This window comes from Lethenteron reissneri, chromosome 41, assembly GCF_015708825.2.
Source record: "Lethenteron reissneri isolate LAM-NWPU_2019-01 chromosome 41, ASM1570882v1, whole genome shotgun sequence".
Lineage (NCBI taxonomy): Eukaryota > Metazoa > Chordata > Hyperoartia > Petromyzontiformes > Petromyzontidae > Lethenteron > Lethenteron reissneri.
In genome coordinates, this window is record NC_083819.1 from 8,182,108 (window position 1) to 8,203,397 (window position 21,290).

General features: G+C 54.3%; 1 protein-coding gene across 2 annotated transcripts; it reads left to right on the top strand.

The window, feature by feature from the left end:
* The first annotated feature begins 6,088 nt into the window (after positions 1 to 6,088).
* Positions 6,089 to 16,172, top strand: L3HYPDH (trans-L-3-hydroxyproline dehydratase). Of its 2 annotated transcripts, none has more exons than XM_061568532.1 (6): positions 6,089 to 6,226; positions 7,073 to 8,685; positions 9,095 to 9,264; positions 12,040 to 12,162; positions 12,850 to 12,987; positions 15,144 to 16,172. In XM_061568532.1, the coding sequence occupies exons 2-6, from the start codon at positions 8,115 to 8,117 to the stop codon at positions 15,267 to 15,269; spliced, it is 1,128 nt and encodes a 375-aa protein (XP_061424516.1). In that variant the 5' UTR covers positions 6,089 to 6,226; positions 7,073 to 8,114; the 3' UTR covers positions 15,270 to 16,172. The 2 variants fall into 2 exon arrangements, with proteins under 2 accessions (XP_061424516.1, XP_061424517.1); XM_061568533.1 differs by having other exon boundaries at positions 7,147 to 8,685.
* The last annotated feature ends 5,118 nt before the right edge of the window (positions 16,173 to 21,290 follow it).

The following is a 21,290-nucleotide window of genomic DNA, read 5'->3' on the forward strand; positions in this document are numbered from 1 at the left end:
ACCTTATCAATTGGCCGTGTCGGGTGTTTGCGGGTTTAACAGCGCATTTATATATTTACACGATCTAACCCTCCAAATAAACTACATTATTGATGATATTAGTCGCGAAATTCTACGTGTCAAACTGAATCATCTGAATTACGTGGCCACGTGTGCCACGCACGTGGGATTTGCACTCTCAACACAGTCGCGAATCCTTTTCCATCTGGTGCATGTAGCGACCTCTAGTGGCTGCCGGGATCACGTGTCTCAATCGCGTGCGGCAAATGAAGAACGATGCATCGTCACACCTCTCTTGCTCACCACGTGCCCCCCCCCCCCTCGACTACCTCACCGCATCCCCCAAACCCCCTCCCCTCCACCCCTCGCTTGTTTCCATGCACACCGGCACGCAACCCTGCTCACCCTCACCTCGCAACCGCTCACCCCGCTAGCCTACGGGGCCACATAAATCACCGCAGTAATGAGTGTTTGTAAAGCTTTGACGTGAAAACCAATTTCCAGCGAGCCCCCCCCCCCCTTTCCATGCCTCCCCCCCCACCGCCCCCCCATCGTTGTGCTCCCATAACCTCGCCGCACCTCTGAGCGAGCGACTATTTGGCGAGATGCGCGTTGAGTCAATACACGCGACGGCGGTGGCAGAGGAGGAGGAAGCGGCTCGCACCACGAAGGCGGCTGTCGTGAAATTCAGGTGGCTCCGAGAGACACTGAGCCGGCAATCACTGAGAGTAGTGGGCTTAAATCCACGTCTTTCAGCCGCCTGCTCAGAATAAGTATATTTATGCTGGAACAATCCGATGAGCTATTAACTCATTTTCACAGATGTCCAGTAGAGTTGATGGCCTCAGCCCGGTCATCAATGGCTGCACGAAAAAAGATCACATTAAGGTCCGTGTATTCTTGAGTCACGGTTCGGCCTCAGGCTTGGCTCTGGCTCCAATAAGCCGACTCACAGCTACACTTCACTTGAACCAGCTGTAACATGTTCCCAGCCGTGCTGAGGATTTCCATGAGCGTAGCCTGAGCCAGGCCACGGCTGAGCCGCTGATGCGTCTTTGGAAGCAACTGAGCAGCTCCAACCCGAGCCGCGTTAAGAAGCAGAGCCAGAGCCGAGCCGCCAATACGTTTGGTTCTGTACTTGATTTGGTTAAATTCCAACTCTGAACATTTTAAATATCGGTTCTCCGGTCACGCGACAAGCGGGTGGCGAAGTGCTGCCCTCTACTATGTGGGCCAGGTCACTTGAAGGGATCTTAAATCTATCTCTGTGAAATCCGCTTCCACCGGCCATTCTCTATCGTGCAGACTTGCACGGCCCTTCGAGTGATCCGGATTGGATCCTCGTCATGTGAATTCCTCCAATAGCGCAATGAAGATGAGATTTGGGGCAAGTTAAAACACAAAAATAATTTAACCGCTGAGCACCAAGCCCTGCCACACACATCCCCCATTTGTTTTGAGGCCATCCCACGGCGAGCAATGCGATGTTTGTGTAAGAGAGTGGCACCAGAATTTGTCACGGCCGATGGATGAGTTTGCGCGGTCACCGAATGGCCGTCACGGGAGAAAACGCGCCCAGGAGGGCGACCGCCGCAGAGATGGAGCGATGAGATCGGTTCATATGCACGAGCGAGATGGATCGTAGCATCACCGGCACCTTGAATGACGGAGACTGCGTGGGTGGAGGCCGTTATTCAGCAGTAGATAGACCATGACCTATGATGACCTAAGATATTATTGGAGATAAGAGTTATGAGATAAGCTCATATGCAGGAGTGAGATGGGTTTTGAGATCGTGGAGCCTTCAGCAGTGATAGAGCATGGCTGCTGCTGATGAAGTCACGATTTTACATTGGCACTCAGGCCACACACGTGTTTATTTTCCGACATTGAGGGGGCAGGACGGGTAAGTGTGTGGATGAGGGGGCGGGGGGGGACTCGGTATGAAAGAAAGTGGTTGTGGTCTGGGTCGCGATCCTCTGACCTGACCCGTGACCTGATCATGAGCCGAGGGCAGCAGGAGCCGCCGTTTCAATTTGCCGAGCCAAATGAACCGGGTGGCCTCGTGGTGAGTCAATTCATCACCACACCGCGCACTCCACCACGCCTCCCCGTAGCAACGTGAGGGTTTGGCTAAATTGCAATTTGTGGAGCCTTACTTTCCGGAGCAGAATACGGTAAATATCAACACCGCAGCATGTGGTGCCAGGCAGTGCCAGGCCTTGTCGGGGGAGCAAGGGCGCAAAGGCCGCCACGGACACCCATCCAGGGGGAGGCGCCGCTCCATAGAGCGGAGCAAGAATTGTTCGAAACAGAGCAAAGCAGTTGGAGGCCGTGGTGGTTCAAATTGTGGGTGGGGCGTTGCCGGCGCCGCAGCAGCAGGAGGAGGAGGGAGGAGGGGAGAGTGCGCCTTGCCCCGGGCGCGAATATGTCCAGCGACCTCTCGAATGCAAGGTGCGTGTTGGTAATGAGATTTGAGGTCGCTCGCTTCGCGATGCCTGCCCGTATCGCGTGTGCGTTCGCTCGGATCGTGACCCGAATCATGACCCCTCGAGATGATGCGCTGCCGTCGTGTTACGCTTTCTCACAATCGTAAATGTGCGGCGGTCGTGCCGTGCAAATAACGCATTGTGTACACAGTGGCACGCTTAAAACGTCCCGACGTCATAAAGGAATGGAAAAAGTCGGGGTTTACAATTTCGGCCCAGAGTAAATATTCGGGCGAGGTTCGTGCAAAAGATGTAGACAAGTCGAAACGGTCCACCATTGAGAGGAATATACAGCCCGTTACTGTGATTTGTGAGACAATATAAATATGTATAGGTGGTGGCCAGAGCGGCGCCTTGAAACCCGACCGGATGGAGGGCCTCGTAAACAAGCACCTGGGTCAGGGACCTCTGGACAGAACACGCCGAGCGGGTTTACGACACCAACAACAACAACAACGGACGTAAACAACAATAACAACGACACGCGCGGTTACTCTCCTTGAAGTTTTAACTGAAATGGCCAAAGACGTCGCCAATTTTGCGTGATACATTTGTTTTATTCCCAAGTGTTCGTTGGCACGCCGGAGATGCGGACATTCCGTGAAAGAAAAGGAGAAATATTTGTTTTTTAAATTTCTCGACGCTATTTTGACGCAAAAGTGTCGGGTAATTTTGCGCGCTGTATCCGATCTTGAGCATTGGAAGCGCTGCAGCGATTATAGGCTTGCCGAAGATGCAAGCCATTTGATTCCTGGTTGTGGAGAAAGGGGGGGGGGGCACATCTGCAGTGTCGAGGGTAAAACCAGCAACGTGTTTGGTTCTGAGCCTTGGCCAAACATCCCAGGGCTAAACTAAATTTGCGTCTTATCTTATTTTAATTTTTATAGCGTCTTGACCAAGGGGCTGAACAAATATTGAACTATTTGAACGGTAGAATAAGGTAATGGGATGAGATGAGTTGATGAGGATGGCAATGCGTGATGAATATGACGGTGCGTAAAATAAACGAGGATGAAAGTGCCAGTGAGTGGTTGATGATGATGAGTGAGTGTGATGGATGGGTAGGCAAGTTGGGAAGAGGGATGGAGTTAATGATGCTGAAGGGAAGGGGAGTTTTGGTAAGTAAGGGGACATATGTACGTTTTAAGGGAAGAACGAAGCATAGACGGTTATAATGATGGATTGACACGTGCAAAGTACTTGCCAGGACCCTGCTGAAAAGCAGTCTTGAGACTCAGGCTTTTCTGGATAAATAAGCGTCATGATGAAAAAAATACATGTTTTAACAGCGATCTAAGGGATTGTTTTAATACAACATTGACATTTCCACTGAACATGTCCCTGTCGTTTGGAGTGAGTGTTCTTGCCCACATTCGCTCTGATGAGACTCAAAAGATCGAAACAGGTCCAGATTCATGTTTGAAAAGATGCTGATAAATACAGCTGCTTGTCAATCTACTTCTGGATGAAGGCCTTACAATGCCTGTTGTTTGACCATACTTCACCACCCTGATCAGTGCGGGGTTGTAGGCGTTACCCAGGAGCTGTCCATATTGTTTAGATATGGCTCGCTACTGATGTTAGCCGTGGCCCAGAAACAAACTCAGGTGGTCCAAAGCTCAGTGCGCGCGAACCACCTGCGGCATCGCCGCCACCATGATCATTCAATAGAAAAACCTTAAAATTGTAAAACGCTCCCAATACTCACAGCATCCACCGTGACACCTTCACATTGTGTGAAATGCGATGCAATCTGGACTTCGTCCTCGCTTATGGGTCCACGTCGTTTGGAGACACGGGCCACTCTGCAGGGGAGGTCTTGGGTTGATTTACACAAACTGATTGATTTACACGGCCCTGTCGGGGTCACAGACAAAAGTATAAACCGCAGTTGTAAACGAGGATTTACTGGCCCAACTCACAAGAACATCCGCGCGCGGACGGAGGAGAAAAGTCGAGGCCTTAAAAACGGGGCTTAAAGACCCCGATGGAGTCGGCAGAATGTACGTCCGAAGCCGGCCTGTAGTTTTCCTTCTTAAACAAATGCCACTTGATTGTATTGGTCTGGAAGGTCAACACGCCGATGGACTAGAGCAATATATATTATTCATATGTTAGACACGGGACGGAGTGCTGATTATATTTGCTTTCTCGCCCACGATGATGACTTTGTTGTATTTCGCGTAATTGAGTTTCAGACCTTGCGGCCAGCCAAGAACAAAGAGGCACCCTCCCATCGAGTCCGTCTGGAGCCGTGGGATCGCCGCTACAGCACGGGACTGGCGCAGAATGGGCGAACCCTTGGGAGAGGGATCATTTGACGATATCAGCTACAGGGTACGAACACGAATTTTTCGAGAACATTTTAAAGGCCGTTTTAGACTTTCAATTGCGGTGCTAAACGCGTTATCAGCACATGGACGGGAGATCTGCTTCAAAGACTCATTGTGAAGCTGGCGACGATGTTGTTCGTAAATGGCCTCAAGATTGTCGTCTTATTCTACACGAAAAATGCGCTGCTTTGTCAATCCACTGCTGGATTGCGCTTCGTGGGCGATAGATTTGGACCATACTTCCCGCGCTCGGTTAACTGCGCGTTGAAGGCGCAGGAAGCGTGGACGCGAGAGTGATTGTGGTTTGCTTAGTGCCGGATTAAGCTGATGCGGGCGCCTGTAGCATATGTTATAAAGGCGCCCTAAATATAAAAAAAAAAATGAAAACACAATTTTCTTTACTTGCATAGTAAAGTAATTGTATTTTTTCATTTGCTATACAGCCAGATAATACGACACATCGCTAACCTTAAACACCCAGTCGTTCGTAAAAGTTGAACGCGGTATAGTACTATAGTAATAGAGCAAGTGCAGAATCAATGAACCGGATTTGATAGCTTGAAAGCATTTGGCGCAGGGCCAGGGCTCGTTGCATGTGTAACTAATTCTAGATTTGAAGCTTTCGTGACTGCAAGGATTCATACTCTTTGGTTTTTTCGGTAAAGTCACGTAGGTAAAAAATTAAATAAATGAAAACAACTAAATTAAATCACGACGTTTCGGGCGCAACACAAGCGTCCGTCATCAGGTGGGAAAACATGGCCTACTGCTGATGCAGACTGACTGGTCTGCATATATGTAGCTAATTTTGCTACTAGGATAATCCGGAATAATCCGTATTATCTGGCTGTATAGCAAATGAAAAAACATACATTTACTATACTATGCAAGTAAAAAATGTGTGTTTTAATGTATTTTTATTTAGGGCCCCTTTATAACATCATGCTACAGGCGTTGCACTATCTTCATCCGGCACTCACCCCAGCCACTACCACCCGTGTCATCACCCCTCTCTCTCTTTTACGATCAGAGGAAACAAGAACATGCTCGGTGTAGTCGGCACTTTGCTTCGTTCATCAATTCGGTTTTTTTCAGTGCTTTGCTTTATGTGTTCCTCCCCCTCTCTCTCCCCCCTCCACCCACAAGGGATCCCTTTGCCCAGGGGTCTAGAGAGAGGGGGGGGACGGGAGGGGAGAGAGGAAAGGGAGGAGGAAGAGAGAGGAAAGGGAGGAGGAGGAGAGAGGAAAGGGAGTTGCAGTGGCAGGAAGTTCTTGCCGCGACGTGGCCACTCCGTGGGTGTTGCTGTCGACGCAGCGAGTTGGAGAGACAAAGACGGGGGGTGGAGGGAGTCGAAGCTGAGCCCACAGAGACGGCGACATCCCTCGCATCGCGCTCAGCTACGCGGTTTGTAAATCCCGCATGCATTGCAACCCTCTGGGGGCGTCTTGTCAATGCAACGGTTTAAGCATTTGTTCAGCAGCATCGGCAGCCGTGGCCAATCCACTGCTGGATGAAGGACCCCATCCCCATCCCCCAACCGTCGCCCTCTGTCCGGGTCCCGTGATGCAACAATTAGGAGGTTAAGGGAAACCGATATCGCGATAATCGTCAACTCGAATATCGCGAGCGGCGATTATCACTGCCACCTCGCGTGAGCGGGGGCTGCTTTGCGGCTTTACCAGGCCCATCATCTCGCCGCGGTCGCTACACTCAGTACGGTACAGCTTTGTTGGACAGTCGTACATTTTGAGAGGTTCGGTTCTTGCCCTGGCAATGTGGAATTGGCACCGGTGCTTGACGTCGCTGCATTAAGTTGTGAAAAGCTCCCGAAAACTACAACCGAGCAGCCCAGCTGTTCAATAAAGTGATGTAAAGCTGGTCACATGTACAGTACAGGGAAAATGTGTCTTATGATGCGGAGAATGCGGTAATAAGGGGCCGTTCATAAATGACGTCACGGGATTTTGGACAATTTTTGACCCCCCCCTCGTCACAAAAGTCAGACCCCCCTCAAATCTGACGTCACAAAGCTCTGCTCTCCCCCCAAAACCATATTTACATTTTGAAAATAAAACATGCTTCAAATCGCTTTAAACTATTGTCATTGTAGTGCGTAGCGCTGCACTGACGTTGTAGGAGAAAACATATATTAAAACGTATATTTTATTAAGTAGAACGTGTTGTCTATATTTACTTAAAGTTGCGCATTTTGATGTGACGTCACATTTATCAACCCCCCCCCCCCCCCAGGTGCGTGCCTTTTTGTCTTGTGTTAAGATACATTTTTGCGTTGCACTTTCACCGCTCGTGCCACACACATCCAGTCATATCCACCTCCAGGCACCCATCCACGATTAGCCACTGGACCATAGCCACTCACAGTCACCACCTATCCACACAGAGAACCACCCGCTCACACTACCATCCACCTTGCCATCACCCACCCACTGTAAACCACACACATTAATCCACCCACCCACCAAGTCATTCATTCACCCACACAATCATTCATCCATTCAGTTACCCACATTGCCACTAACCCACACAACCACTCAGCCACCCACCCACCCCAGTCACTCATCCACATAGCCACTCATCCACCCACCCAATCACCCACCCACACAGCCACTCACCCATCCACCCACTCAGTCATCCACACAGCCACTCACCCATACAGCCACTTACACACCCGCCCACCCAATCTCTCACCCACCAGTCACTCACCCACACACCCACCCACTCAGTCACCCAAACACCCACCCATCTAATCTCCCACCCAGTCAGTCACTCACCTACACACCCACCTACTCAGTCACCCACACACCCACCCATCTAATCACCCACCCAGTCAGTCACTCACCTACACACCCACCCACTCAGTCACCCACACAGCCACTTACACACCCACCCAATCACCCACCCAGCCACACACCCACACAGCCACTTACACACCCACCCAATCACCCACCCAGCCACACACCCACACAGCCACTTCCACACCCACCCACCTAATCACCGACCCAGTCAGTCACTCACCTACACACCCACCCACCCAATCACCCACCCAGCGACACACCCACACAGCCACTTACACACCCACCCAATCACACACCCAGCCACACACCCACACAGCCACTTACACACCCACCCACCCAATCACCCACCCAGCCACACACCCACACAGCCACTTACACACCCACCCAATCACCCACCCAGCCACACACCCACATAGCCACTTACACACCCACCCAATCACCCACCCAGCCACACACCCACGCATTCAGCAGTGGCCATGAGCGGCCCAGGCTCCGGCGTTCGCGCCACCCTGGCGAGCATCGCGGCCGACACCACGCGGCCTCTCCCGGGCTGCGGCGCGACGCCACCCATGTCCGTGCTGGACATGCACACGGGCGGCGAGCCGCTGCGGGTCGTGCTGGCCGGCTGGCCCGACGAGGCGGCGCTGGGGCCCGGCGCGGCCGCCACGCGGAGGGCCCTGCTGGCCGGCGCGCGGCACGACGCGGCGCGCCGCCTGCTGATGAACGAGCCGCGCGGCCACCGGGACATGTACGGCGCCGTGCTGGCCGAGCCGGCCGAGCCCGGGGCCCACCTGGCGGCCGCCTTCGTGCACAACGAGGGCTGCAGCACGATGTGCGGCCACGCCGTGCTGGCCCTCGGCCGCTTCGCCGTCGACTTCGGCCTCGCGCCGTCCCCCGCCGAGGGGGCGGACGGCGCCGAGCTGGAGACGGAGGTGCGCATCGAGGTGCCGTGCGGGCTCGTCACCGCGTTCGTGCGGCGCGGCGCCGACGGAGCCAGCGACCCCCACGTCCGCTTCCACAGCGTGCCCGCCTTCGCCTTCAGCCTGGGTGAGCGCTGGTTCCTGGCGGTGGGGGGGTAGTGGGCGGTGGGGGGGTGGCCCCGGCGGCGCCGCAAATTGGCCGTGCGCACGCGGCGCTCGGCCCGGCGGCCCGACGCTCGGAGCGCAAAGCGTGCGACGACCCCTGATGGCGGCGTCGCGGGCGATGGATCTTCAATTTTATTTTAAATTACATTTCATATTAGTCGTGCGTGCCATAGCGAGCGCCGTATCGACCCGCATCCCGGTGCCAGCCTCGTCTCATCAGTCAATCCGTTAGCGGTGCAGCAGCTCTCGCCCGCGGCGCCTCCTCATCCTCATCCTCCGCGCCGCGCTTGGCCAACTTTCCGTGCCCCCTGGGGCACACCGATCTCACCGCCGCCGCCGCCGCTGCCGCCGCCGCTGCTGCTGCCGTGCAGACGAGCTGGTCGCGGTGCCGGGCTACGGGCAGCTGGCCGTGGACGTCGCCTACGGCGGCACGTTCTACGCCTTCCTGAGCGCCTCGTCGCTGGGCCTGGACGTCCGCTCGTCCTCCACCAAGGCGCTGGTCGAAGGGGCCACCGCAGTGACGGAGGCGGTGAAGAAGCAGGCAAGCAAGGGGAGACGGGGGAGACACACGCGGGGATAGGTTTGTAAGGCTCCTCGCTTGCGCGGTTGGTGCCGTATGCTCGTTTCGCCCTCTCACCTGAGCCTCCCACAACCGTGGCTGGACCCGCATGAGGTCCAGAAAGAGAGGCTGGACCAGAGGGCCCTGGTGCACACCCCTAGTTGAGGTTTAATCCCAAGCCAATCGTCTGCTGATTATTATGCTTTCATTGCGAGGGATTCCCACGCACCAAATTCTTTCGCTTTTATTACTTTGAGTATTATTTTTCTGCTTGTTTATCCAGGAAAGGCTCACTGAGTCTCGAGACACAGGAGGGTCCTGCCAAGTTTATTGCAGTAGGCAGCGATGTTGCTGCTCTGTATAATCACAACAGAGTAATCTGCAGGTCATTTGTCAGCATTGGGATGTTTGGCCAATACCAGTGACACATTTTTTTTACTTTTACTATGGGAAGAAATCGGAGAACCCAGAGGAAACTCACGCAGAACAGGGAGAGTAGAGACATACTCCACACACGAAGGCTCCCTGCTGCCAAAAGCTTCTCCTCCATGCTTCAGCTCCTCTCACATGGCAGTGAAAGGCTACAAAGATCCCCCGTATAGCCTCTAACAGGCTCCTGGGCAAGTGTTGTTAGCGGGCACCGATGAAGGCCGGCAAGGCACACGAGGGCGTGGTTGTATGTCCAGCACCACGCCCGACCACCTTTGTCTCCCTAGTGGCGATGTCTACACATCGCACCAGGTACTTATTTAAGGCTGAGTCGAACTAGGGAATGCCCAGGACCGGTTCAGATAATCGTCACCGATGTTGGCCGTGACTGGGAATCGAACTCGGGTCGCTGGGTTTGTAGCGCCGCGCACTCACCGCGACACTACCAAGGCCACACACGCATTTGTCCGCGCTAAGGCATTTACCGAAAACGATTGCAGACGTATGAAGTCCATCAGGTAAACCCCTGCAATCCGAGGCTTCGGAATTTCCTCCCTTGTCTCGCGAGAGCAAATATTCATCTCCACCACCACCGCCATCGCCACTACGCCGCTGCTGGCTCACGCGAGGCTCTTGTCCTGCCCTCACGCCCGGGGGTCTCTCCGTGGCGCGGCGCTGCCGTCGTGGGCGGCGGCGGCGGTCGACCCAGCGCCCGTGCAGCGTTAACACCACCACGGTGTCTCGGCCCCCACCGCCCCCCCCCACCCCCCCTTCTCAGGTTTGGACATTTCAAGTAAAATTTTAACCGCCGTCATTTTAATTCTGTTCTCCCTTGTCAATGTTACCCACCCTGCATGCTATTATCTTACATCGCGTGCCGTGGATTATTTGGTGATGCTGCTGCTGCTGTTGTTCGCGGTTGTTCACCGGCACGATGAACAAAAAACACACGTGCGCTACGAGGAAGGGCCTTTGCCCGCAACGTCACCTGGTCTATATTTTTTTAGCCAAAGCCGCAGCGTTATTGCCGAACGTGGTGTTTTTTTTTAACGTCGCCCGTCTTCTGAATTGGTGTTAACATTTCGGTGACGATGGCGATGATGATGATGATGAGTAACATTTGCCTTGTGGTTTTATCGGCATTCTTTTTTCGCTAGCACAATGCTGCTGCAACGTGCAAGCTTCACAGGCACAAAGGTTTCTTTCATGGTGATGTCTCTAATAATATACAGAATACATAAACCTCCAGCAACCTGTGTCCGTGACATTCCTGGGAACGTCGTGACGTCCTTTGACCTTTTCGGTGAAGTGCCCCCTCCCCCCACCCACTATCCGAAGCAATGCAACGTGTTGCTGGTCTATAGCAGGAAATGTCATTGGATTGGTCAAAGAGCCCGGGACATTCTTTGGGTAGGGACAGGAATAGAGGGATGACAGATTTCCGTAGCGGAGCGATATTCACCTTTACACTTTTGTATCTGAAAGGGATTCATATGCGGGGTGTTTTCACCCTGAATTGTAGCCCAAAATGTCAGTATTTTTTTGTGTTGTTGCCTTTGCTGGAACGGCTCGACAGATATTGTGCGAGAGCGAGGACAGATGCCAGAAATTGCGTTTTCATTCCGATTCGGCGATAAATCACTGCAACGTGCTGCCCTCAACACACGTGTGTCCACACACACACACGCACATTTATGATGAAATCTCTCGGAATGCGTGCGATCTCCATCGCATCTCGCCAGTGAAGCAGGGTTGATCCTGGATGGCGCGTGGATGGGCGATCGCCGCGCCTGACCGGTGCCGTGGATGGCTGCGGGGGCTGCGTTGAAGGCAGCAGAGGGCAGCGTGGCAACATCGTTTGTCGTACTGCGCCGTGCTCCAACAATCTACGCTCATCCTCTTTAACGAACGTGCACTAACCCGACATGGTGAAGTACTGTCAGATAACCCCACCGCAAGATTGGCATGGGGAGGACCTAATCCATGGGGAGGCCCTCATCCAGCAGCGGATTAACAAGCGGGTCATAGCTGCGCACGTACACACAAGCGGCACGTTACGAGCGGTGGCACCATGTTGGATTCATGGCAATGCCGGTCAAGGGATTCGGTAGCGGCGTGTGCGGCCAGCATTCGCCCGGCCAGCGTTGGCACGGTTGCCGTTCGAGTGGCTTGCGTTGGCGCGGTTGGTGTTGGCGAGGTTCATGTTGGTGCGGTTTGTGTTGGTGCGGTTTGTATTTGTGCAGTTCGTGTTGGCGTGGATCGTGTTGGTCTAGTCCATGTTGCTGTAGTTGGCTCGGCTCGTGTTCACGTACTACGCTGCCCTGGCAGGTGCGGCTCTTCCACCCGGACGGCGAAGAGCTGGCGTTCCTCTATGGCACCATCCTCACCGACGGGAGTGATGGATTCTCGGAGGAGCCCACGGCCAACGTTTGCGTCTTCGCAGACGCCCAGGTAGCGCCGGCACCCTTCGATTTGTATTCGCCGGGTGGTGGCGCAGCGGTGAGTGCAACCCGCCCTACGATCCTGCAAGCCCGAGTTTTATTCCCGACCACGGCTTACATCAGCGGTGGGTGATATCTAAACCAGTCGTGATCTGTTCTACCATTTGCCAACCGGCAGTGACCAGCGTGGTGAAGTATGGTCAAAAAAGCTCCATGACCGAATGCATCGTGAGGAGGCCTTTATCCAGTGATAGACTGACAAACGGCTGTACTTCGTTGTTATTTTCATATCATTTACAAATGATATATCAATTGTGCTATCATGACCATGCGATTAGATTAACAGACTTCGATTCAGAGCACTGCAGCTAGCAGGGCATCACCCTGTGTGAGAGAACAGCCTCGGAAGATGATCACTTCAATTGAGCATCTTTATCCACACAGAGCAAATATTATTTGTCCGGTGAGAAGCTGACATTTTTAATTCTTCAGTATTTGTGGACCCTGGAGGGATGATGGGCCGAGTTAACGCCCAAGCCGGATTTGAACTCCCAACCTTGCTCACTCCTTCTACTCACTCCCCTGTTGAGCCACCCGTCCAATTACAGGCGACCACTACCTGCATTCGAACCCAGACGCTCTGGTCTCAGGGGCCACCCGGCCACTGTCGCGTTGACCACTGCGAATTGTGCCCCAGGTGGACCGGAGCCCCACGGGGTCGGGGGTGACGGCCCGCGTCGCCTTGCAGCACCGCAGGGGCCTCCTGAGCCTTGGCCAGACGCGGCGCTTTGAGAGCGGCACCACGGGCTCCGTGTTCAGCGGCAAGGCCATCGCGGTGAGCGGCGCTCCGGGCGAGACACGGGGGCCCTCCGCCGTCGGCGTGTCTCACCGCACGGGCTCATCCGCCGTGTACAGACACCTCCCGAGAAAATGGTCGGGAGGAGTTTTGGATTGAAACGTTTGGGATTTCGGATTCGTACGGATAATCTTTTTCCGGAGTTTTGATTTTGGATGTCCTGGTCGTTGCACGTTGCGTACTCGTGTCACGTGCTCATGTCACTCATGTTCTTTTTTCTTCTGCCCATTATGGACGTGCTCCCAGTGTCTGGCAAGAACACAACACCAGACATATTTTTTTGGATAATCGGGAATTTAATGTACTCAGGCTTGATTTTTTTCCCACTGATTCATTCGGAAATCAGCAGCAAAATCCGAATCGTGAAAAATCACGGATAAAACATTTGATAAACTTCAATGCCTGTGCATATCTCCCACCAGTCCCAATGCACTTAAACAATAGTTTGACATTCTCCATGAAAGTTATGAGACCATCGCTTTAACAATTATTCCACCTACTGTTGAGAAGGAGAATATGGTCCTTATAAATCAGGGGGATTGAATAGAGCCCAGCAATACATCACTGAGTGCATTATGCTGATTATAATCCCCGATTCAAATGAGAATTTCGCCCAGGAATGCATCACTAAGGGGATTATGTAAAAACTGTTTGCCACGATTTTTTTTGTCTTCATAATATAATTCTTATCAGGTCCCGCCTTGGTATATGAGGTGCCACATCGTATCCACTCCACCGCTCTGTGTGCCCTGGGGAAGGGCCATTACCTGAAACATTCCATATTTTTGTTTGTTTACTTTTCAAGGTCACGGTGTTATTGACGATTGTGTTGCCATTATCGGGATGGTTCACCCTGCACCGTAGGCATACTGAAGAGGTTCGGCTAGCCCGCTGTTTCATAATAACCACATCGCGGTGCATCGAGTCACAGACTGGTACACACGCCAGAGTTTGCGCATGAGAATTTAAGAGTCGGTGATTATGCAATGGATATGTAAATTACCTGCTGATATGATGCTCACGTTTGAGGGGGGCGCGGGGGGTGGGAGGGGGTGCGCAGCGCTGCAGTGGTTTGCGCGCCGTGCTCACGGACCCGAGTTCGACTCCCGGCCACGGTTAACGTGAGCGGCGAGTGACACCGGAACCGTTTCGCCGATCTTAGACGAGGAGGCCCCTTCATCCAGCCGTGGATTTACGTGGGGCCGTGAGTTATTACGCCGGCGATCTTCTTTGTCGGTCGCACGTGCATTCACACCTTTTGCAGCGTTTGGCGGAGCAAATAGAGAGCGGTGCTCGCGGGGCTTCTCGACTCGTGGTGGCTCCCACCGTGGCCCGAGAGTGGCTGCAGTCCGCACGCTGCGCCACGGCTTCTTTAACTAATAATAATAATAGGAGCGTCTCTGGAGGGTGACCGTAATGCATGTTGTCAAATCTGCCGGTTGACCGAAGGCTTCGAGTGTACGCTTTCCGCTCTGTTGGTGCCTCACAACCAACCGTGGGATTCCTTCTCCTGATTCAAATCAAGCCGTGCAGCCGCACTCGTGACGATGGGTCGAGAGGCCCCGGGAGCTTCCTCCCGCAGAGTTCCGCGGAGTCTCGAGCAAACTGGCTTCGCTCCAAGCGGCGCAGCATCACGCACGTGTCAGTAGTCGCGCACGCACGAAAAATTACTCGCATGCTCCTGCCTTCCATGCAAGCATTCAACTCCCGGCGAGGCTCGCCCCTTTAACCTTAGGACCGAAGGTTTGTTACATCGGAGATGATTAATCCGCTGTGTCCGCAAGGCACCGAGGAGTTGAGATTTTAAAATTAGCAGGGTTCATTTTGTATTTTCTTGCTGCCCCCCTGACAGTGGAGCAAAATGAGTCGGCGCGGGTTCCCCACAATTCCCTCGTGGCGTGTGCCCAATATCGTTGGCTGAGTGATTGATGGCCTTCCTCACAGTTCACCTTAAATCCGTCTGGCGCACCTGACGCGGGCCCTCCGGGGGCCCTCAGCCGTCCCCGTTTGGCCGCTCGTCGGCGAGCGTAAATCGAACGGTGAATAATGATTTAAGGCGCCGGCGGGGGGGGGGGGGGGGTCATCGGCGGGTCCTCGCCCGTAACGACTCGTGCCCGCCGCACCGTGTGCCGCAGGAGCTACGCTGTGGCCGGTTCCCAGCCGTGATCGTGGAGGTCGGCGGAGAGGCGCACTACGTCGGCACGGCGCGCTTCTCCCTGGAGGAGGGCGACCGGCTCGGAGCGGGATTCCTCCTGAGATGAGCCGCCCCCCGCAACGAGGGCACGCGACCGCCGGGCCCTCCGCTACGATGGAGTGCGGCGGGGACGCTCGCGCCGATTGGAGTCGCGCCGGGCCGCCCACGGCCACCAGAGGCACCGCCGCGCGATCGCCGGGGCGTTCCGGAGAAACTCCACGGGGGCGGTGCTGGTGGGGCTGCCAGCCCTGGCTTGCTGATAAATAATTGCGGCGAATGCTGGCTCTCGCGACGTTGGGTTTAAGTTCTGATGGATGCACGCTCAGATTTTGAATTAGCACAGATGGCGATTGCAGATGAAGCCCGATTTCCGAAAAATTGCACGTATTGAGGATGTACAATCTCTCTTGTTCTTGAATAAAAATGCGAATGAATGAATGTGTAAAAAAATATTACAAAGCGATTTAAAATATAACGGCAGTTTACGTTTTGTAAAAAGTCGCCTGCCGATGTGAACCGTACTTTGGCGGTAAGGTGGAGCCCTAAGGTGGCCACGTCTCTCACAGTCGCTGGCGGAGGGTGCCGTCGCTGCTTTAACGCGCGGGCAGGACACGGGTGGTGGCCGCGCACGCTCACCCACGTAGGTTCACCGCTGGGTCGCTCCGTCGTCACGTTCGAAAACATCCGTTGCCCGTCGTGGCCAGCGGTGGAAAATCGAGATCTCACGGCACGCGCTGAGCGGCACGTTCGGCGGCTCTCCGCGCGTTGCATGGGGAACGATCAAAACAACACAAGGCGAGCGTGCTTTATTGCTCAGCCGAGTACAAACAGAGCCGGGGAACGGCCCTTTGTGCGTCTGCGCGGAGTAAATTCTCACGCTCGCGTAACGGCTCGCACTGCGTAAATAAATGTATTTGGGGCAGACCGGCAAAAGCAGAAGCGGAGCCGCGTGGACGTTACTTCACGAGCGGCTGTGGCCAGGCTGGGGTTACACAGCAAGCTGCCTTGAATTGGCCTAACTTTGAACGGTCATCTTCAGCTTCATTGGCCACAAACCGCACTCAATTGTTTTGCAGAACGAACAATAAAAGCAAAGAGGAACAATCAGTGACAGATGTCGTTGCAGACAACGGTCCTTCATAGCATATACATCAAGGTCCATTTCCCGAAGCGTTAACTCTTCGTAAATATATTTGCCCTTTGAAGGTAGTTCCGTACGTGTTATTGACGACGAACGTGTTGATTGTTTGCTGCTGTTGCGTGGTGCTTCTGCACCAATACAAACGGAGCAGCTTAAGATCGTTAAAATTTTACAAAAAAAAATAACGAATGGCCTTCCTGCTGCCGGAGAAACCACACGCACGCCGCCACGGTCACACCGGGGAGGGCAAATTGAGCTTTTATGGTTACTGCGGCCACCGCCGTTCGGCGAGATCCAAGCGGCAACGTTAACAAGGCAATACCAGCAGGTGGCATGCAGCAGAAGCAGCGGCCCACGTATTTCTGTGCACGCGCACACAGACAAAGCCCCCCCCCCCCTCCGTATAGCCTCAACAAACCGTTGGGGCAAGTGCTGTCAGCGAGCGCCCGTCAAGGCCGGCACGGCAACACGAGGGGGTGGGTGGCAAGCACCACGCCCGGCCGTCTTTGTTTCCCCGGTGGCGATATTTACACACCACCACAGATACTTATTTCAGGCGGAGTCGACCTAGGGGAGTCTCAGGACCGGTTCAGATAATCGTCACTGGTGTTGGCCGTGAGCGGGAATCGAACCCGGGTCGCTAGGTTCATAGCGCAGTGCGCTAACCGCTAGACCACCGCTCCCCCCCGCGCACACACCCAGACACACACGCGCAACGCACCAGGCACTCATGTAATTCTGGTTCGACCTAAGGGAGGCCCTGGACCGGTGCAGATATTCGTCGCCGACGTTGGCCAGTGCCAGGGATCGAACTCCATTCGGGGTCGTGGTGCAGCGCCATTAAACCTGCACCACCTGCAGTGGGTGCAGTGGAAGCGAGTGGCGGTGTAGAAAGCCTCGCTGCAACTACTCGGGAGAGAAAAGTGCCCAGCGTGATTGGATGGTTTAATCCTCATCACAAGTGCTGTGCCAGGGATCTCTTAACTCCTGCAAGTCATCGCCGGGTCACCGTGTGGCTGGACGTCCAAATCGTCCCCATGAGCAGCAACGACGGTAAGCATGTCGTGGTTTACAATCCACTGCTGGACCAAGGCAATCCCACACCGCGTTGTTCATGGGGTATGTTAGACCATACTTCACCACGCTGGTCAGTGCGGTTTGGCGAAGGAGAGGGTCCAAATACAACTCGCTACTGATGTTTAGCCGTATCCAGGAGTTGAGCTTGGGTCGCTGGACACTTTGAACTGCAAACACGCAGCTTGTCCTTATTGAAGTAACGTTGTCTCAACGCTGATCCTTCCGCTAATTTGCATTGTAAATAGGCACCTTGGTTGCAAAATAATGCAAATGACTCATGAGGTTAAGTAATAAAATGAAAATTTACATTTCAATCTTTAATTAAGGCGACCCTTTCATGAAGCGAATATAGACATATTAGTGTTTGTTTAAGCAGCTTTATCCAAAAGGTTGGGTCTTGCCTCTTGACACCGCGCCTCTCATGGGCCTTGGCTGCTCCAGCAACTCAGCAGCGCCGTGGTTGGAGGAGGCATGACGGTGATTGGGTAGGGAGTGAGGTGGTGTGGGTGGAGGTGAGGTGGTGTGGGTGGAGGTGAGGTGGGTGGGTGGAGGTGAGATGGTTGTGGGTGGAGGTGAGGTGGAGTGGGTGGAGGTGAGGTGGTGTGGGTGGAGGTGAGGTGGTGTGTGTGGAGGTGGTGTGGGTGGAGGTGAGGTGGTGTGGGTGGAGGTGAGGTGGTGTGGGTGGAGGTGAGATGGTTGTGGGTGGAGGTGAGGTGGTGTGGGTGGAGGTGAGGTGGTGTGGGTGGAGGTGAGATGGTTGTGGGTGGAGGTGAGGTGGTGTGTGTGTGGAGGTGAGGTGGTGTGGGTGGAGGTGGTGTGGGTGGAGGTGAGGTGGTGTGGTGGAAGTGAGGTGGTGTGTGTGGAGGTGAGGTGGTGTGGGTGGCGGTGAGGTGGTGTGGGTGGAGGTGAGGTGGTGTGGGTGGAGGTGAGGTGGAGTGGGTGGAGGTGGTGTGGGCGGAGGTGAGGTTATGTGGGTGGAGGTGAGGTGGTGTGGGTGGAGGTGAGGTGGTGTGGGTGGAGGTGAGGTGGTGTGTGTGGAGGTGAGGTGGTGTGGGTGGAGGTGAGGTGGTATGAATAGAGGTGGTGTGTGTGGAGGTGAGGTGGTGTGGGTGGAGGTGAGGTGGTATGAATAGAGGTGGTGTGTGTGGAGGTGAGGTGGTGTGGGTGGAGGTGAGGTGGTATGAATAGAGGTGGTGTGTGTGGAGGTGAGGTGGTGTGGGTAGAGGTGGTGTGGGTGGAGGTGAGGTGGTGTGGGTGGAGGTGAGGTGGTGTGGGTAGAGGTGGTGTGGGTGGAGGTGAGGTGGTATGAGTGAAGGTGAGGTGGTGTGGGTGGAGGTGAGGTGGCGTGGGTGGTGGTGAGGTGGTGTGGGTAGAGGTGGTGTGGGTGGAGGTGAGGTGGTGTGGGTGGAGGTGAGGTTGTGTGGGTAGAGGTGGTGTGCGTGGAGGTGAGGTGGTGTGGGTGGAGGTGAGGTGGTGTGGGTGGAGGTGAGGTGGTGTGAGTGGAGGTGATTTATTGGTGTGCATGGGTGGTGGTAATTGGGTGTGGTAGGTTGGTGGTGTTTGGATGGGGTGTGGTGTATTGGTGGTTGTTGTGATTGAGACAACGGTTAATCTATGGACATGGTGTGGCTTGATGGGGATGGGTGCTGGCATCAGGTGGGGGTGGTGTGGGTTGCAATTTCCTGGCTCGTGTTTTGTAAAGCGATTTGAGATGCAGCTCCATGTAGAGCACTTCATTAAACACGAATCCTCGTCCTCGTTTGAATTACAACATAGAATGTGTTAACAAGCGCATTTCACCAAACATTATTTCATTACCGCGCTGAACTGCAAGATCCGGTGAAGTGTCGTCACTGGAATGATTTCAAGTCGCTCTCGTGCAAGGCCGTAATTATAATATCTATTGGGGGGGACACATCTTCCCCAATATTCAAATGTGCTCAAAATGTCCCCCCCAATATATTGCTATAAAATAGATTTCTGTTTATATGATTGTGGTTATGGTTGTACTTTATTAAATCCCTAATCTCTGCCATTACATATGAAGTGTTGTTGAAGACGCGTGGACAACGGGGTAAGGCACACGTATTTATTTACACAAAGGGCTTACAGTACTAGAGGGATGTATCGGCCCCCTCACCCGTACAACTGGGAATTCACCCCTAGCTAGCCTTCCTAGCTGAGTCCTCCGCTAACGGGCTAGGGGAGGCTGTCTGGCCCGACACTGGTTAGTCGGGCTACGGTACCCGGAATCCCAGAGGTCTGACTCTGGTTCCGGGACCACGCCACTGGCTCCAGCCTGCACTGCCCTTACAAGGGCGGCGTCCCAGGGGGAGTCCAGGGCCTATCTGGCTGGTCTTCTCTCTTCTCTTAACTACTCTAAGACTGAGCCCCGAGCTCTCTGGCTCAACCCTTTTTATACCCCGTTAGAGGATCGAAACCCCCCTCACGCCGTCCAGTACGGACGTCGTTGCGGGCACCACCCCGTGTGCTCACGGAGACCCCGCCCACTGTGTCTGTTTTCCATTAGCCCCTATGTAAACAGCCCTACACAAACAGACCCTCTGTAACAGCCCTACATCACCCCCCCCTGTACAGCTCGCAGCCGTCCCGGCTGCAACAACTTTCAATAAAGGTTATTTAACCCCTGGATCCCCGCGTGTGCCTTAAAAAAACGTTTTTAACGCTAACTTGAAGGAACCAACAGTAACAACAACAACAACAACGACAATGACAACAACAAAACCCTCAACCCTGAAAGGGAATAATCCGACGCACCCCCCCCCCCCCGAATAAATACGGATACCGTAAGAACGAGCTATATACAATTTGTAGCGAAGCCACAATGCACACAACAGCAGGTGAGCCCAACGTACGTGAATGCAATGGGCAGGGAACACCCCCCCCCCCACACAACACACAATGAACACAACATATATATACAAATCTTGCGGTTCCTCAACAGTCTGCGCATTTTTGCGCGTGTCCTTGCGGTTTCACAACAGTTTGCGCATTTTTGCGCGTGTCCTTGCGGCGGGCCCCTCACACGGGGAAACCCCGGGTGGCGGACCGTCAGGTGGCAATCGCCCGTCCGGGAGCGGGGCCTCCTCTGATGCCTCGTGACTGTTGGTATCCCCAGAAGGGGTGGTCGGGCGTGAGCCCGTCAGTCTCGATGCACCTGGAGGTGGCACGGCCGGCAAGGCATTAGGTGAGCGCGGTGGGGACGGACCTAGTGAGTCGGTCGACCCCCCACACGTCTGGCCACGCATGTGTGAAGTGGGTTTGTGTGCCGCGACGAAAGGTTTCAACCGAGAGGGGTGCACGAACCATCGCCGCTTCCCCCAACGAATGCGCACGCACTGTGGTCGCAGGACCTCGACCACTTCCACCGGCCCCCGCCACGGCCGCGCCAGCTTTGGGGAGGTAGCCAGGGGTACTTGGGGACAGTGCAACCATGCCCTGTCCCCCGGTTTCCACTGTATGACATGCGCTCGACCCAACCTGAGGCGCTCGTTCGCCTTTTGACGGAGGTCCGAGTTTAACCTCGCAGCATCCCGCGCCTCTGTTAACTTAGCCAAATTAAATTTGACGTGGTCAGCCAATTTTGTTTTTCCTTGCTGGTCGGGGATCTGCAGCTGGGCGCGAACAGGCGGGTCGGGTTCGCGACCGTACATAAGGTAAAAGGGGGAAAACCCCGTAGCTGCATGGGGTGCCATCCGATATGCCGCCAAGACCCCCTGAATATGCAGGTCCCAATCAGTCTGGGAATCTGAGACCTGCTGTGCCATCATTGACGAAATGGTGCGATGCAGGCGCTCGACCATTCCGTCAGTCTGTGGGTGATACGGGGAGGTCCGAATTTTCTTTGTG

What these genes read in the sequence shown, in the direction of transcription:
- L3HYPDH (XM_061568532.1), top strand. Translation starts at nt 8,115, where the DNA reads ATGAGCGGCCCAGGCTCCGGCGTTCGCGCCACCCTGGCGAGCATCGCG. An exon ending in CGGAGGCGGTGAAGAAGCAG is followed by an intron (nt 9,265 to 12,039) that starts GCAAGCAAGGGG and finishes CTGCCCTGGCAG; the next exon opens with GTGCGGCTCTTCCACCCGGA. An exon ending in GCGTCTTCGCAGACGCCCAG is followed by an intron (nt 12,163 to 12,849) that starts GTAGCGCCGGCA and finishes ATTGTGCCCCAG; the next exon opens with GTGGACCGGAGCCCCACGGG.